At 47.7% G+C, this 17845-nt stretch overlaps 1 protein-coding gene and 1 non-coding gene across 4 annotated transcripts in view; both read left to right on the plus strand.

Moving 5' to 3' along the window:
* LOC139757060 (uncharacterized) overlaps positions 1–17845 on the plus strand; it is a 44427-nt gene that overhangs the window by 10526 nt on the left and 16056 nt on the right. For all 3 annotated transcript variants that reach the window (XM_071677091.1, XM_071677093.1, XM_071677092.1), the window contains exons 2-4: positions 14767–15824; positions 16366–16560; positions 17259–17425. In XM_071677091.1, coding sequence (XP_071533192.1) covers positions 14767–15824; positions 16366–16560; positions 17259–17425 — 1420 coding nt within the window. The remainder of the gene's footprint in view (positions 1–14766; positions 15825–16365; positions 16561–17258; positions 17426–17845) is intronic.
* TRNAL-AAG (transfer RNA leucine (anticodon AAG)) lies at positions 1949–2030 on the plus strand. The gene has a single exon. It is a non-coding gene; the product is annotated as a tRNA-Leu (tRNA).

The raw sequence follows: 17845 nt of genomic DNA on the forward strand, positions 1-17845 counted from the left end.
GACCTACCGCCGTGTCTGGTTCCTACAGGTCACTCACACCCCCCCTCCAGGTCAAGGTATATATATATATATATATATATATATATATATATATATATATATATATATATATATATATATATATATATCTCCAGGTCTTCTCTGTTCAATCATTCCCTCACACAATCCACCCATGTTCGTCCACACACACACACACACACTCACACACACACACACACACACACACACACACACACACACACACACACACACACACAGCCCTCAGCAACATCCTTCGCCTCCCGTCCCACGAGCCGATCTTCCCCACCCTCCTTAAGGAACCTACATATTCCCTTTTCCTTCCACCACCGCCACCATCACCACCTCATCCTTCTTCGCCCTTTTGAGTAGCACCTCCTGGACCTCTCCCTATTTGCCCGTGACAGTTATTGTGACCCGATGTTTATTGAGGAAGAAAAAACAGGAGCCACAGAGAGTTCTTTCTCTGGGGGAAGGTAAAAGTGAGGTGTTGTCGGGGATGAGACCCCCAGAGGTAAACAGGGAGAACAAGAGACAATGGCTCGGTGTGTCTCTCTCTCTGTCACCACACACACACACACACACACACACACACACACACACACACACACACACAATAGAGGAGGCGAAATAACCCGACACTCGTACGTCAAACAGAACACGTTATTTCTCGTCTCTCCTCCACAGCTTTCACGGCTGGTTGGCGGTGGAGGGGGAGGTGGTGGAAGGGGAAGGTGTTGGAGGGGGAGGTGTAGGTGAAATGAAGGTGATTATGGAGGGGAGGGTCGTCATGGTGATGACCATGAGGGTGAAAGTCTGATTCTTTCTGGGGTACGTCCTGCAGGGGTATGTCCTGCTGGGGTGTGTCCTGCTGGGGTATGTCCTGCTGGGGTATGTCCTGCTGGGGTATGTCCTGCTGGGGTATGTCCTGCTGGGGTATGTCCTGCTGGGGCATGTCCTGCTGGGGCATGTCCTGCTGGGGTATGTCCTGCTGGGGTATGTCCTGCTGGGGTATGTCCTGCTGGGGTATGTCCTGCTGGGGGTGTGGGTCATCATGATGGTATGGGAGGTTATCATACAGGAGGAGGAGGAGCGGCTGGGGATGGTGGCAGTGGTCGTCATGGTTGTGGATGACCTGGACGGGACGCTGACGCTGGGGGGGGGTCATCGAGGCCAAGAAAGGTCGTCATGCTAGAGGAAGGTCGTCACGCTAGGAGGAGGTCGTCATGCTAAAATGAGGTCGTCATGAATTATTGATGCTCAGAGAACCTCAACGGGAAATACAGTATTCATTATTCACTTTGGGATATAAAAAAAAAAATCATGATATAAAGAGGAAAAACGAGAGTATATATATATATATATATATATATATATATATATATATATATATATATATATATATATATATATATATATATATATCATCATCAATAACAGAGGACAACACATACGCAATCACTTCAGCTGAGAACCGTACAACTGTGTCTTCATGCACAACTAGACGATTAAGTAAGGCTTATACCTCCTGTACAACACTAGCCAGTGTAGCGGGCGAGATGGGTGAGCCATACCCTCTAACGTGCAAGTTAAAAGGTAAACCACACGTAACTTTGTCTTACTGTTATTGTTTCGGGTCTTGGTAATAAGACTGGCAACTCTCGCCTCTCGCATGTGACCGTGTTGGGTGAGGACGTCGACTCCCCAGCGTCGGGAGTGACTCGTCTTAGTATAATAGGTCTGGCGGGTCGATCAGCGTGATGGCGACAACTGACAAATTATATTTGTTGAGTGATACTGGTATTTGCCCGTTGCTCATGTGCCTAAAAAGGCACTCACACTTTTCTCTTTAACACACACACACACACACACACACACACACACACACACACACGAATAAGTTACACACACATTTATTCAAATGCCCAATGGTAGCGTGGCCGAGCGGTCTAAGGCGCTGGTTTAAGGCACCAGTCTCTTCGGAGGCGTGGGTTCGAATCCCACCGCTGCCAAGCCTTTACTTTTTTCATATTTTTTCTTTTATTTTCTCGGGGATGCCGTGGTGCAGTGGTTAGCGTTGTAGGCCTCCGAATCCCAGGGAATCATGTTCGAGTCTCGGACAGAGAAGTTAGCTCATAGCCAACCCATTTATATATCCTTACGCTTGGGTTGATCTATAATAGATGATATATATATATATATATATATATATATATATATATATATATATATATATATATATATATATATATATATATATATTCCTATATTTTTTGATATACTCGTTCGTCGTTTCTCGCAATAGCAAAGTAGTGCCAGGAACAGGTGAGATACGGCCCCATTCGCTCACATCCATTCTCTAGCTGTCATGTATAATGCATCAAAGCCAGTGTCCCCTGTCCACAACCAGGTCCCACACACCTTTCCATGGTTTCCGTTGACTGCTTTAAATGCCCTGCATTATTTCTTTGACAGCACGTCTCTCCCCGTATACCACATTGCTCCAATTCTCTCACACCCTCCTGCACGTTCAAGACTCGAACTCTTAGATCTTCTTTTTTACTCCATCCTTCCACATCTTCCTCAGTTCCTCTCTGTTGAGAATGGATTTCTGACTCTGCAATTAGTGAAAAACGTATATGAAAAAGCACCATCTTCGAACAGCAACAGATGTCTTCTAAACCGTTTTCTTTACTAAAGACCCTCTGTGTACTCTCTCTGAGTGTCTTTACCTCGTTACAAAGAGGTAATTGTATTTCCCAGACGTGACCCTTCCCTCAGGCACCAACGTGATGGGGAAAATGTCAAGGGGCTGCCAACACCATTGCCTCTATAGAGCACTGGTCTTAAGGGCATCAAACTCCTTGAATACCATGACTGAAGCCTTCGAGTATACTGTGATCTAACCTAACCCTTGAGAACGATGACTACAGTCGTCCTCCTTAAAGAATTAATCACTCGACACCACAGACTAGCTTCCTGACACTGTGGGCATCTGTTACCAAAGACTCTCAACACTGTTGTGGGCCCGTGCCAGAACAGGATCCTGGCACAGTAGATCCTGTCATTTGTGGGATCCTGGCACAATAGATCCTGTCATTTGTTGGATCCTGGCACAGTAGATCCTGTCATTTGTGGGATCCTGGCACAACAAATCCTGTCATGTGTTGGATCCTGGCACGATAGATCCTGGCACGATAGATCCTGTCATTTGTTGGATCCTGGCACAATAGATCCTGTCATTTGTTGGATCCTGGCACAATAGATCCTGTCATTTGTTAGATCCTGGCACAATAGATCCTGTCATTTGTGGGATCCTGGCACAATAGATCCTGTCATTTGTGGGATCCTGGCACAATAGATCCTGTCATTTGTTGGATCCTGGCACAATAGATCCTGTCATTTGTGGGATCCTGGCACAATAGATCCTGTCATTTGTGGGATCCTGGCACAATAGATCCTGTCATTTGTTGGATCCTGGCACAATAGATCCTGTCATTTGTGGGATCCTGGCACAATAGATGCTGTCATTTGTGGGATCCTGGCACAATAGATCCTGTCATTTGTGGGATCCTGGCACAATAGATCCTGTCATTTGTTGGATCCTGGCACAATAGATCCTGTCCTTTGTGGGATCCTGGCACAATAGATCGCGATGGATTCTGTCGCTTGAGGATCGCGGCGCTTAAAGGCTCCTGGCTACCTATGGTCCTGGCATCAGAATGTGAGTTATAGGATGATGTCTCACAAGCAGCTGGCTTCGTGTGTTCCTGACTCGTCTGCTTGCAGCCACGGCCTTGTGGCCAGACGGGGCGCCCCAGGCAAGCATACATTATGTAGGAGATGGCGACCTATTCCGGAGGAGCGCCTGGGGATGAAGACGTCAAGGGCCAATCTGTTCTTGCTTGAAAAAGACACAACATCGTTGCGTAAGATCACAAGGCAAACATCCAGCTCAGAACAGGTTTTGAAAACTGGTTTTCCGCCACTGGAGAAAAACTAGCAATGATACGAGGAAAAATCCCATGTTTTTCCTGATATTTGAAGATTCACTCTTGACACGTGTGGGAGAATGTTTATTTGGTCCTTTATGGCTTTGAATAAGCCAAGAAAGTGGAGATTGACAAGATGAGAATGGTTGGTGTGTGTGTGTGTGTGTGTGTGTGTGTGTGTGAGAGAGAGAGAGAGAGAGAGAGAGAGAGAGAGAGAGAGAGAGAGAGAGAGAGAGAGAGAGAGAGAGAGAGAGAGAGAGTAAAAGCACTATAAAATCTGAGCAGGTTTCTCGTCACTCAGCTTGTGAAGATGATTACATTCTTATATAATCCCACACATGACACTTTCCTCCTGGAGTTTACCTTCTCCAGTTCTTGCTTCCTGTGTTCCTCCTCCTCCTCCTCCTCCTCTTGCCTCCCCACTTCCCCCACAGGACCTGGTGTGGAGGGCGTGCCTCACGGGCGCGCTCCTAGACACACATCAGGCTCCACCTTAACCACACCCATTGGACGCCCGGCAGCTCCGTATCTTTCGAATATTTTCTCGAGTACAGTGATTGTCTGTGATTACAGGGGACGAATGGCCACCTGCAGTCTATTACGAACGAGTTAAACGATTATTTTCTTTTCTTTTATTTACTTGTTACACCTCGTCCAGTCTTGGGGAACGAGTGTCAGGAACAGATAATTAGCCTTAAAGAATAGAAAAAAAAATAAATCCTCTCTTGGTTTCTCCTTCATTTTCCTGCTTTAAAAAGTGATGATAAAGGAAGGCAGGATATTTAGATATACAGTCGCTCTTAGTCGCCCTCTGCGACACGCAGGGGATACATGGTTGGTTCTGTTTCTCTTCTGTTTCCAGCAACAGATGTATCGAGACTTATATTTCACCCATTGCCTCAGCCAGGTCTACCACTAGTATCTCTCACTCGCTCAGTGTCTCTAGGTGGGGAAAAAATTCATCCATTTGTCAGTGGTGATAAGTACTGGATACATGAAGCCTTTAGCCCACTTCTGTAACTTGACCTATATGTATTTCTGCACTGTGTACATATATATATATATATAGGTACTATAATACATACTGACTACATGGGGTCCTCAGCCACACCTCCGCGACTTGACCTATATATATCACTGTACTGTAGGTACATACGGGTACTATACTATGTAATGCTGAGTCATAATCACTTATGTTTGGCTGACTCTGTATACCCAAAGTTTGTCTAGTGCCTGAAGTGTGTCGCCTACGACACAGCATGGAGAGGGGGAAGGCTGGAGTATATAAAGGGGTTACACTAAACCACCTCTATCTTACGAGGCAGCGGAGGAAAGTACCAGCCTGGGGGCATGGCACTTGAAGACACAATGGGGTAACATATGTTGGAGGGACGACACATACAGTCAAGAAAAGAGAGGTTTAACGGCTCCGTCTCACACCACCAGCCCTCACACATCACCTCATATTTCCCTCCCTCATCTTCCATGCCAGGGACTCTCTTAGGTCGGTTCGTTGTCTTACTGTGTGATAAATGTTCATCAAGTGAGACAGTCGTGTATTTCGATGGGATTCTGAGTTTAACCTAAAATATGATCTTGTTTGTCGACATAAACTCATCTTTCTCAGCGTCCTTTAAAGACCGCCACTACACATACGACCTTGTACACAACCATCAGTAGACACAAGTAAACAAAAATATATCTCCAGTAATAGTCAACACAAAAAGCTTTTGAAGGTAAGGTTTGGCTCTTACTGTCTCAGTGATACATCCCTGGGATCTATATCCGTTTGTGGATTCTCTCATGCGACCACGAACGCTGAGAGATGGTTATTCAGACCACTGGACAATTACATGAGAAGTGTGCCAAGTGTTTGTTGATTTACGTGTGATTTTCATTACTCTGACGTCATGAGAATCACGCAGCTTTCGCCATTTTGCGGACACTGACGGAAACAGATCTCGGACATTCAATGCGACATAAGGTACTAATCTCCCATGGTCTCGACACGCTCATGTCAGCCTTGTATCTGTCTATCGACACATGAGGGATGGATTATAGGAGTAAGATCCCATTAAAGAGTGATGGGAGCCTTACACCCCTGAGATTATCGACGACGGATATTGTTTATCTCGTGGATCCCTGTACCCGTGAGACTATTGGAGTGCGTCACCAGGCACTCATATACCCCTGTCATCACTCGTGACACGTACTGGCATACTCGTGCTCTACCTACTGGCATGACTAGAACCCAACACACACTCTCCCTGATCATTCACCAGACGTCCACATCCTTGTCCTGATCACTCAAATCACACACACACACACACCTACTTCCACGCCTCATCTATGCAGTCATTACCCACTCTCCTTCCCCGCACACGCCCACCGTGAGCACGTCTCTCCCTGAGTGCTCCCCATAACACGCCGGCACAGCTGACGCCCACCGCAGGGAACACCTTCGATACGCCTGACGAACTCCGAAAGTTCTGGTGGTCAGGAACCATCTTTACCGCGACGAACGAGCTTTTCATTCATCCCAGTGTGAGTCTTGACTTTCAAAACCAATCATAGCGCTAGCTTTCTAAACAGAACTACAGCGGGATGGCTTTAAACAGACCTGGCCTAACTAATACAAGCGATTATACCAATACAAGATACCATTTTCCTCACGGCACAGATGGAACGAAACGTTCCTCTTGTTCCTCCTCCTCCTCTTCCTCCTCCTCCTCTTCCTCCTCCTCCTCCTCCTTCATGACCACCCGTTATTCAGCCATCGTTGTTTCTGAGGACATTCGAGGCCACAACCACGACCCGGGAGGTTCTGTAGCCTCATCCAGGACACGAGACGTTCCTCAGTGGACTGTTTCAGTTGCCGTGTTCCTGGGATGAAGCTTTGGGGTCCTCCACAATCCGTACCATTAAGAATTAAGAGCTATTTTTTTCGTGTGTGTGTGCGTGTGTGTGTGTGTGTGTGTGTGTGTGTGTGTGTGTGTGTGTGTGTGTGTGTTATCTTGCTTGTCTCTATTTATGTACGGTTTTCTTCTTCCTGTTTCTCACTGGTAGTACATCTATGTGTCCCACTCCCTTCCCTCTATCTTCCTCCATCCTTCCATCAATTCCTTCCTCCTCTCTCTCTCCCCAAACCCGAACCAGCCACAGACACTCCCGCACCTCTCTTGCACATGTGGTGGTGAAGGCATTAAAAAAAAAAAAAAATCTCACTTCAACTAGAAATAAACACGGGAATCTTAACCCACTGGCGAAAAAATCGTAAAAAATGTCTTTTATGAAAGTTTCTCACAAGACGATGTCGTTAAACACTGCGTCTAATGAGGCCAGAAAGTCCCCCTTCCTCACTGCAGGTACTTAGCGAGGATGGAAGAAATGATAAACCCAAGAGGCTCCCGGTTCTTCCATGCTCTTGACCTTGGCTAGGAAACCGACGGTAGTGTAGCTAGCACCGGCCACTCACTCACTCACCTCCGCCACCAACCTCGCTGCTTTTTACGCACATTTTCGGCACAAGTTTTCGATAACCGGTCGCCAGCCTCGCTGACAGAGTCCGCCGAAGGAAAGTAAAATTTTGTGATTGTCGTGGAATTTTGCTACTTGACCCTTTGAGTACGATGGTAGAGGCCCTTGAGTACGATGGTAGAGGCCCTTGAGTACGATGGTAGAGGCCCTTGAGTACGGTGGTAGAGGCCCTTGAGTACGATGGTAGAGGCCCTTGAGTACGATGGTAGAGGCCCTTGAGTACGATGGTAGAGGCCCTTGAGTACGATGGTAGAGGCTCTTGAGTTCGATGGTAGAGGCCCTTGAGTACGATGGTGGAGGCTCTTGAGTACGATGATAGAGGCCCTTGAGTACGATGGTAGAGGCTCTTGAGTACGATGGTAGAGGCCCTTGAGTGCGATGGGGCGACCCTTGGATATGATGCCCTGGTTCAGTTCAAGAGCCATGTCATTGTGCCCAAGGGTCGTAATGTCGGCCTCTAGGAGGTTAAGAATCAAATCTTCGCTTCCATATCTAGAGTTGGAGCTGTTTAGGTGTGTGTGTGTGCGTGTGTGTGTGTGTGTGTGTGTCTAAAAGACTACTCCAAAACACACACACACACACACACACACACACACACACACACACACACACACACCTCAGCATTACGAGGTAAATCCTCCACCTCGTCAATGTCATGACGCCAGACCTGGCCTGGCAGGCATCCTTGGCCTTCCAGCAGTGACCAGAGGATCCAGCGGCAGCACACCTGGAGGGCGACTGGAACGTGGGAGTGAGTCGACGCTTCTGGTGGCTGTCATGGTGTTGTGGTCGCTTATGTCACCAAAATGTAACACGAGAGGTTGGCAACAGAAGGGTTTTACACTGATACAAACCTTTGGTGTATCTTCCAGCGAAGATGGGGAAAAAAAAGATATCTTTCCACATGGATATAAGACAGATCGTTGTTCTACTATTTCCATTCATTGAGGACAAGAATTCATTCATATCTTTACGTCTATCTTTATCTCCGACTGTGATCTGACGTCAGAAGGTCAGAGAAGCCTTTAGTGTTAGCCAGTAGGCAATGTCTCTCACCCCAGCACCACCTCAGGTCTGTGTCTCTCCCGCCCATATTTCTTCCACTCCTTCATTAGGTCTCTGCTCACATTCGCCCTTGTCCGACCCCCTCTGCCCCATTGAACAATGACCCTCTCACCCCACAACCATCCCGCTATTCCTCCCAATACCCCCACTACACACACACACACACACACACACACACACACACACACACACACACACACGTCACTCCTTCGTTAGTACTGGAGAGGGAGAGTCGAGATGTAACGTAACAGCAACTTTCTCCCGCCAGTAACCAATGCTCAGCACGTCTTCGTGTCCTGGTTCTTCAGGCGAAATTCGCCTTCCGCCGCCCAGCAACACCACCATAGCCTGCCATCCCTCTCCTCCTTTCACTTGTGATTTTCTCCCATCATTTTCACTTTTCTCTTGGAATTTAGTTCGGGATTTTATCCTTCATGTCTCGTATTTACAAATCAGTCATTTCTCTTAAGTGTAAATTCAGAGTAAAAGGTAAATTCTGGGACGAATTTCGACATAAGAGTCTTCGACATGTTGACGATATGATACCTTGTCTTCTACCCCACACTGCAGAGCAAGCCACATCAGGAATTATATGGTACAAAGTGATTGTTCCTGAGGACGTGACAGTGTGACTGATGTCTTGCGTCCTCACAGTAGTGGAAGACCTTCCATGGTACGGGTACAGCTGTGGTCCTCTCCTTGTAGAACATTACAACTACTGGTTTCTTATAACCAGCAGAGCCTTTGATGTACAGTCAGTCAACATGAAGTTCCTAAGTCATCAATAGAGAGAGAAAATGTTCCTTGTAATTGATTCGAGCTTCACAACCTTCCAAGAACTGGTTGGCATTTGGATATATCGCCATCAGGGTACATATGATCCGTCGGCTAAGACCAGTGGGCGCTAACTCATCATGACAAAGCGTTCGAATTCCTGTCTCTGAACCTCTGTCAAATATATGAGACCAACCGTGTGACCTTGTCCCAGTGGCAAATGACTTTCCAGTGGCACCAGTTCGGGCCACACACTGGAGGAATTTCGGAGGCTGGGGCCTCTGTCTGTGAAAGTGACAGGCGGGCAGAAGGAGAGAGTTCCTCGCTGGGGGCTATGGTTGCCGTTAACATCAGGAACGGCAGCCCACTCTCAGCATCGGGTATGGTAATGAAGGGGAAGTCGTGCACCGCCTGAGAGTGGCAGGGGCGGGTTCATAAGGGGCTGCACCACATCTAGAACACGACACGGATGTTGTGCCAGGCTTAAATCATGTACCTGTAGTAGCACCTGCGAGGTTGGGAAGTCATGCGGGACTGGAACATATCTGGAACGGTAGCTGGAAGTGCTGGAACATATCTGGAGCAGTAGCTGAAGGAGCTGGAACATATCTGGAGCAGCACCTGGAAGTGCTGGAACATATCTGGAGCAGTACCTGGAAGTGCTGGAACATATCTGGAGCAGCACCTGGAAGTGCTGGAACATATCTGTAGTAGTATCTGGATGTGCTGGAACATATCTGGAGCAGTAGCTGAAGGAGCTGGAACATATCTGGAGCAGTAGCTGGAAGTGCTGGAACATATCTGGAACAGTAGCTGGAAGTGCTTCAGAGTTTTAACAACATCCCCAAGTGGCTGAGGCGTTGCATGTGGCAGAACTACAACTGGACCATCTGGAATGGACTGAGACGTTGGACGGAGGAAGGACACGTGTGTCATCGCATCTGGGTGCGGCTATGGGGGTTGGGTGGAGTTGAATCAAAGAGAGAACAGCAGTTCGAAGTCATTCCTGTCTTGTATGGCTGTAAGTCTACTCAAAACTAGAATTTTGGAGGCGAATATCGCGTCTTTGAAAGCTGTCGCATATCTGGAAAGGCATCTGGACAGCAGCTAGTGTTTCCTATACCTAGAATCGTTGGATAGAGTGTTGGACCTTAACGACTCTCATCTGAAAATAATGAGTTGCGTATATGATTCCATATCTTCATCTTTACGTCACGATTCTTGCACTGACCAAACGCAAAAGGGAAAATGACATTTACAAGACTTTGCATGTGACTACGTCGTTAAGATCAGGTCTCAGTAACGTGACCTTTTTTTTTCTTCTACATAAAAGACGGTACGACCCTCAAGCACAACGGTGCGAAGCCTGGGTATAAAAGCCTGACCTTAGACCCAACTCACAAGGGTCATGTCGTGGGCCACAATCTGTACCCAAGGGTCGTACCGTATTGCCGGGAGATAATGCCATCCCCAATGCAGAGGGTCAGTGGCCTTACTTTCTCTCTCCATCTTTATATATATATATATATATATATATATATATATATATATATATATATATATATATATATATATATATATATATATATATGAAACAGTGTATACAAAATATCAGAAGACACGTCCTCCACAAGCAAATACTAGAGCAACATTCATGACAAGGCACAAGTCACAGGTTCGACCCCCAACCTGACCAGCACACGTCATGCTCCCATACCAGCACCACCACTAACCCACACTGGCAGACAACAACACACTACAACCCTGTATGCATACAATAGTCCCACGTATTATTCCACCCCCATCATTACCTGTTGTGTGCTCTCTCTGTGCTTCAAGGTGAGGCTCGTGGCAATGAATAGAGGGCGTGCGATCGAAGGCGACATACGATAAGCAACCTGGCTGATCTTATGTCTTTCGCTATCCTAGTATAAGATGATGATCACATTGAAAGCTGGTTGTGGTGCCATTGTTGCGGGTGCTGTCGCATTCTGACTCTTATGTACCGTCCAGGAAGATGGCTAGTAGAATAGTTGAATTCTGTAAAGATCTCACCTTCTCTCTCTCTCTCTCTCTCTCTCTCTCTCTCTCTCTCTCTCTCTCTCTCTCTCTCTCTCTCTCTCTCTCTCTCTCTCCCCCTCCTCCGCCAGGCGAGAGCTGACCCATCCATCCCCCACATTATATAAGCCACGTCCATGATGATGATGATGATCTCCGCCCTTGATTATGTGTAATGATGACTATCACCAGGTTGGTGGCTCCTTGTTGAGCCATTACGTATAAGTGAACCTCACTGAAAATCTCCGTCATTATGTCTGTTTTTAGCGGGAAAATAAAGGAGAGAAAGATGTGCAGAGAGATTGAGTGAGAAGAAGAGGTAATAGAGAAGAGGAAGAGGAGAAGGAGGAGGAAAATGGGATAGAGATGGGTTAGTGGAAGAAGAGGAGGACGAGGAAAAGAAGGCAAATTAGAATAACAGAAAGAGGGAGAGAAAGAGATGGGGAGGAGGGAGGGAAATGAAGATAGGAGGACGAGAGTAAAAGAAAGGATAAATATGGAAGACGACGCACACAAAACCTACCTGGCGTACCGACCATAACCCCAAACACTAAACTTCCTAAATTTAAGTATAGGATCTTCGCCCCAGCGATCACATCTCTTACCCCCTTCCTTCTCCCCCATAAAAAAAATAAATGACTGACATCATTCTGAATTCATTATCATCGATAATTCACGTCATTATCTTTCCATTACATCTCTCTTTAGGGATGTAATGTTAACGAGACCCCGTGCTGTAATACCCATAATACAGACATGCGTCATCACATATCCGTCTGGGGGTAGAAAATGGAAGGTCGCGCCCTATACTGTTTCATGGGGATACAGACTACTGCAGCAGGAGTTCTTGCTGCCGTCAGCCAGAGGTGCTCACAGCCCAAGGCTGGACTGGAGGATCTTCACCCCTCACGGCGCACGCGACACCTCACCAGGAACTAATAGTTTTGTATACACAACAGCAGACCTGAGGCAGGTAACAGTACACCGCGCCGCCCCGGGCGAAGCCTTGTCGAGTGAAAAAGGTCTGATGAGAAATACACTAATGGAGGAATAAATCTCAGCTTCCTTGGTATCTATAGACCTAATCTTATACAGAGACTAACTTGTACTACTACTACTACTACTACTACTACTATTACTACCACAATTCCTGTTATCAATATCACTAAAAATATTGATTTTTCTATTCATGTCACTACAACTACTACTACGTCTACTCTACTACAGAACAATCTCATTGATAGAAGGAATACACGACGTTTACCCGCGGATAACATAGCCAGCAATCCGCGTTCTAGGCGCATAAACTTTCTAGCGACCTCAGGAATACGGCGAAGCTGGCGACCAATAGCGGGTGCCGGCAGGCGGGCGTCGGGCGCGGGCGGTAAGCGGCAGGAGGAGGCACGTCGCGCCGTCGTCGGTCGGGTCTCGGTTAACCACGTCCTCGGGCGGGAAAACGACGATGTATGACGTAGTGTCGAGACCAAAGCCCGCCTTCACTTTCCCCAGCGCGGGTCGCTGTCTCCACAGTAAATTGGGAAATTCATTTCTACCTTTTCACCTCGTACATATTAGGCAAGGACATGGCTTGTTTTCGTCATGGATGCTAACACACCCTACTGAGGAGCCTTCTCTCCGCATGTGTGTGTGTGTGTGTGTGTGTGTGTGTGTGTGTGTGTGTGTGTGTGTGTTTTGATCCTATAGCTGCGTCCGTGGTCGGTCGTCAACGCACATGTGTCAGTGTCGTGTAATCGCTTCGTACACGACCCTCGGACGCCGTATGATCAGCGCCGAACAAAAGAGAGAGCAGTAACCCTTGAGTACGACCGGCGCAGGATCCTTGAGCACGACGGTACGACCCTTGGGTATGTTAGTCTGTATAGCCTTTGACCTGACCCTTGAGGATCAAGTTAAAAGGCCTGGTTATCATACCCAAGGGTCACACCGTCGTGCCCAAGGGTCGTTCCGTCGTCCTCTTTAAGGGTTGAGGTGAGGAGGAGTGGCGCTGATCGAAAAGGGCTGGCAGCGATGATGAGGTCTCTCGTAGTCGTCCCCCAGGCTGGGACCTTACTATCATCACCATCTTCACTGTGGGGACGGATGGAGAGGTGCCAGATGGGTTCCCCTTCGAGGGGGTAGTCTGTTCCCCATCATCATTATGGATAATTCAGTAATGATACCTCATTAAATTCCACTGGGGTCCTTTGGCTGCCTCATCATCATTGTTGGCTAAGGTGGTATGGGCAGCCTACGAGGTCTCCTGGCTTTCCCATCATCGTCACCAAAACCAACTCACGTGGTTGATGATACGAAGCTATTACGTGCTCAACATTCTATACACGAGGACAATAATCACCCAATTCTATACTGATAATCGACCACTTCTCACGACTTTTTCACACGTAATAAGGGCGTTCGCTCGTCAGGACTTCAGCCACAATGTGGAGGGCATGTTTGTATTCCTCTCGTGTAGTCTTGCGAGGTATTGCTTACTATCCTCACTCTTCTGTAGCCAGCCACTCCCTCCGCGGCGCCAGTGGACCCCACCATGGATACACACCCAAACCTTGGCGCATTCGTTTCTGACTGCAGTCTGTAATGACCCGGCGGGAGAATGTGTGGCTGGGAACCTCCCTCAAAGACAATACAGTAGTCATGTGATGAAACAACCGGAAGTCTCTTGTTCTCATTTGTCGTTACCAACTGGTGTCATCCAACGCTGTAGTCTTCCAAGCAGACCTCAGACTTTGTGCATGTATGTACCAGCGTGGGGAATCTCGTCTGTTCTTGCCTTCCCTGGTCACTCGCCTCCCTCCGAGATGCTCCTTCCATTATCTTAATTGTGATTGTGGTGGGGAAAGGCGGAGCCGGAAGTGATGAAACGGTGAGAGAGAAGATAATCATAAAGATGTTTGTTGCTTAAATACTGTAGGATTAGTAGACTTATAATACTATTACTGTTCTCCAGCCGATGGCCTACTCATGGACCATCTGATCCTTCATTATTTGTCCTACTTATGTACTATCAGTCACCCATCAGTACACCAGCCACCCATCAGTACACCAGTCACCCATCAGTACACCAGTCACCCACATCCATATTAAGGATAATATTATTGAAGGTTAGCCAACAAGTCTTGGTAACAGGATCTGAGAAATAGTCAGTCTTGCTTCACTCTACAACCTGACCATCTGTTCAACATATTTTTATCAATTCTCTCTCTCTCTCTCTCTCTCTCTCTCTCTCTCTCTCTCTCTCTCTCTCTCTCTCTCTCTCTCTCTCTCTCTGCGTCATACCTAACGTTCGTCCTTGCGTCCGCAGGTGGCGCTCATCTCCGTTGTGGTGGTGACGGTCGTGAGTGCTCTGCCACAATCCCAGTCCGTCACATACTACGCCCAGGAGAGGTCCTACCCCGCTGCCATCCATCGCCCACCACCACGTCCCCATATAGTAGTCCCTAAGGCTAAGGGTAAGGGTAAAGGGCTCTTCAGCTTCGATTTATTCCGAGGCTTCAAGGATTTCTTCAGCTTTAAGGGCAAAGGAGGACGAGCTGTTCCCTCGAAAGGTTACGGACCCCCACCAGTCCCCGTCTATGGTCCACCCCCTGTATCTCCACCTAAGGCTGTGTATGGACCACCACCCAAGGCCAAAGGCAAGGGCAAAGGTATCTTCAGGCCTCATCCCCGTCCCTCTAAGGGTTATGGCCCCCCACCCAAGGCTGTGCATAGGCCTCCTCCTAAGGGCACTTATGGTCCTCCTCCATCACCCACTTATGGGGTTCCTAAGGCCCATCCTTCAGGTTACGGCGCCCCTAAAGCCACCGATATCATCCCTAATCCCAAGGGCGGCTATGGAGCCCCACCACCACATCCTCCTCCTCCTCCCCCAAAGGGCAACTACGGTCCTCCCCCAGCTCCTAAAGGTAGCTACGGACCTCCCCCAGCGCCCGTAGAACCTGCCCCATCAGGTCCTGCTCTCAAAGGGAGCTTTGCCCCGCCGCCATCCCCACTCTACAACCGTCCCCTGCCCACGGAACCTGACTGCACGGTGTGCGACGAGGCCCCTTGGGTGCCCATGGGCGCAGCAGCTCTGAAGGAGTCCGAGGAACCAGCAGTAACACTAGTAGAATCAAAGGAACCGGTAGAAGAGGTACCAGAGGAACCCGTGGCACCAGTGGTACCCGAGGAACCAGTGGTACCCGAGGAACCAGTGGTACCCGAAGAACCAGTGGTACCCGAAGAACCAGTGGTGCCCGAAGAACCAGTGGTACCCGTGGAACCAGCGCCACCAGTAGCACCACCTACTGAAGCAGTTCCTGTCGCCACCGAGGCCCCTGTCGTCGTCAGCCCCCCTGCTCCTGTCTCCACCTTCCCTCCCGCGTAAGTATATCCGTATGTGTCACCTGTACTTCCCTATAGATGAAGTTTAGTCTTAGTTAAACGCTCCCATTGGCTGCTTCTTGACGCCCTATCCCGAGTCCCCTCAAACCATTTCATGGCTTTCAACGCTGGTGCCTGTGACGTTATAACCTGCTATGAGGACTCTTCAGTGTAATGCCTCCGTAGATTTACCATTACGATAGTTGCAGAAGGTTTCCAGGTTGTTACGAACAACACAACTGATCAGAACTGAAGGAGAATTGTAGATGTTACAACAGACACAAAGAATTTGTTCCTGGATGGGTAAAGGTGCTGTGGTACTAGGTAATTTTGTGTTAAATCTTTTGTCAGATCAGTTATTTTCGTTTGGTACTTACTGATCAATCAATTAGTTAATATTTCTGTGCCGGCCCAGCCTAGCTATGTTGATGTGACACACAAAACCATCTCATACCCTTCGTCTTATTTCATCTTCTTAAAACGAAGCTCCTGACTTAGTCTTAACTTCTCTTTTCGTTGGTAACATTGTAATTTATTGCAGTCCTGCCATCGATGTGAGGCTTCCTGCGGCCCTCACCTCGACTGATGAGGTCATCGAAGTGGTTCCCACCGAAGTGGCTGAGGTCGAAGAGGTATTGACCGAAGAGGCTCCGACCGAAGAGGTCCCCACCGAAGAAGCTGAGCTCGAGGAGCTAGTATTGACAGAGGAACCCCTCTTCATCGTCGAGAGCCTCTCGTAAGTGTCTACTGCGACAGATCGACGTGTAGTCACAAGATAATAAAGTCTTCCCTGTCCATCTGTGTATTTCTGCTTCATTCTTCCTTCACTCTCTGAGCAACTCAGGTAAGTACTTCCCTCTGGGACTATCACTCAAAACGTTGAAGGGAGAGGTACTAATCAGTTTCGACGACGTCTTCTTCAGGAGAATTACAGTACTTATCCTGAAGAAGTCGTCGTCGAAACTATTTACGAATGATTATCCAGCTCTTGCTATCAGTTTTCGTTGTTGGCTTTTAACCATTTGTCATTATGGATTACACGAAAAGGGACACATATTAAGGATATAGAGCAACATGCCTGATACCGATAGAATTTAGGTGAGGGTTCACTTTCCTGCTAGAAAGGGAGAGAAATATTGAAGTAATAATGATAATGAAAAAGACTTTCACATTACTCGACACTACTGAACCTTACCCCCACGAGAGTTCTACTCAGCCCCAAACCATGTCCCACCATCCTGATACATTATCCCTTCCATTTCTCCTTAGAAATAAATGGGGAAATACCAATCCCCATGTCATATCCCCCTCCCCTACACAAGGCAAAGCAAATAATCTCTCCCTCCCTCTCTTCTTCTTCTCCCCGCCCCACTCCCCCGCCTCATCACAAAACCGTGACGAGTAACTAACCTCCCCCATCCGCGCCCCTGGCAGGTTAGCTGGAGACCGCGACCCCCGCGTCATGGAGGAGCTCACAGAGGCGCCAGTGACGGAGGAGGAGCCGCTGCTGCTGCTGGTGGTGCAGGAGGAGGAAGAGGAAGAACCTTCCGTCCAGACCGTCGCCGCAGACGTGGAGCCCACAGTCCCGGCCATACAGGAAGGTCAGTGGTGCTTCCGAGAGAGAGAGAGAGAGAGATAGATAGATAGAGAGAGAGAGAGAGAGAGAGAGAGAGACAGATAGAGAGACAGAGAGAGAGAGAGAGAGAGAGAGAGAGAGAGAGAGAGAGAGAGAGAGAGAGAGAGAGAGAGAGAGAGAGAGAGAGAGAGAGAGAGAGAGCAGGTCTATTTCCCATCATTTTCTGCCAGATCTCGAATCAATCTGTTCACTATTTATATATATTCACTTCATGTTCACTTCTGTCTGCCTACTTCACGTTTTCTAGCCAGAAAATCCCATTTTTTTTTCCCGCCATCACGTCAGTAAAATATAACTGTGATCTTTTGAGAAGATCACAGATGAATTATATCTAATTCTTTTTTATATTCTATTTTTGGTATTTCCTGTATCGCCATACGAGTAA

This window comes from Panulirus ornatus, chromosome 24 (assembly GCF_036320965.1).
Source record: "Panulirus ornatus isolate Po-2019 chromosome 24, ASM3632096v1, whole genome shotgun sequence".
NCBI classification, from domain to species: domain Eukaryota; kingdom Metazoa; phylum Arthropoda; class Malacostraca; order Decapoda; family Palinuridae; genus Panulirus; species Panulirus ornatus.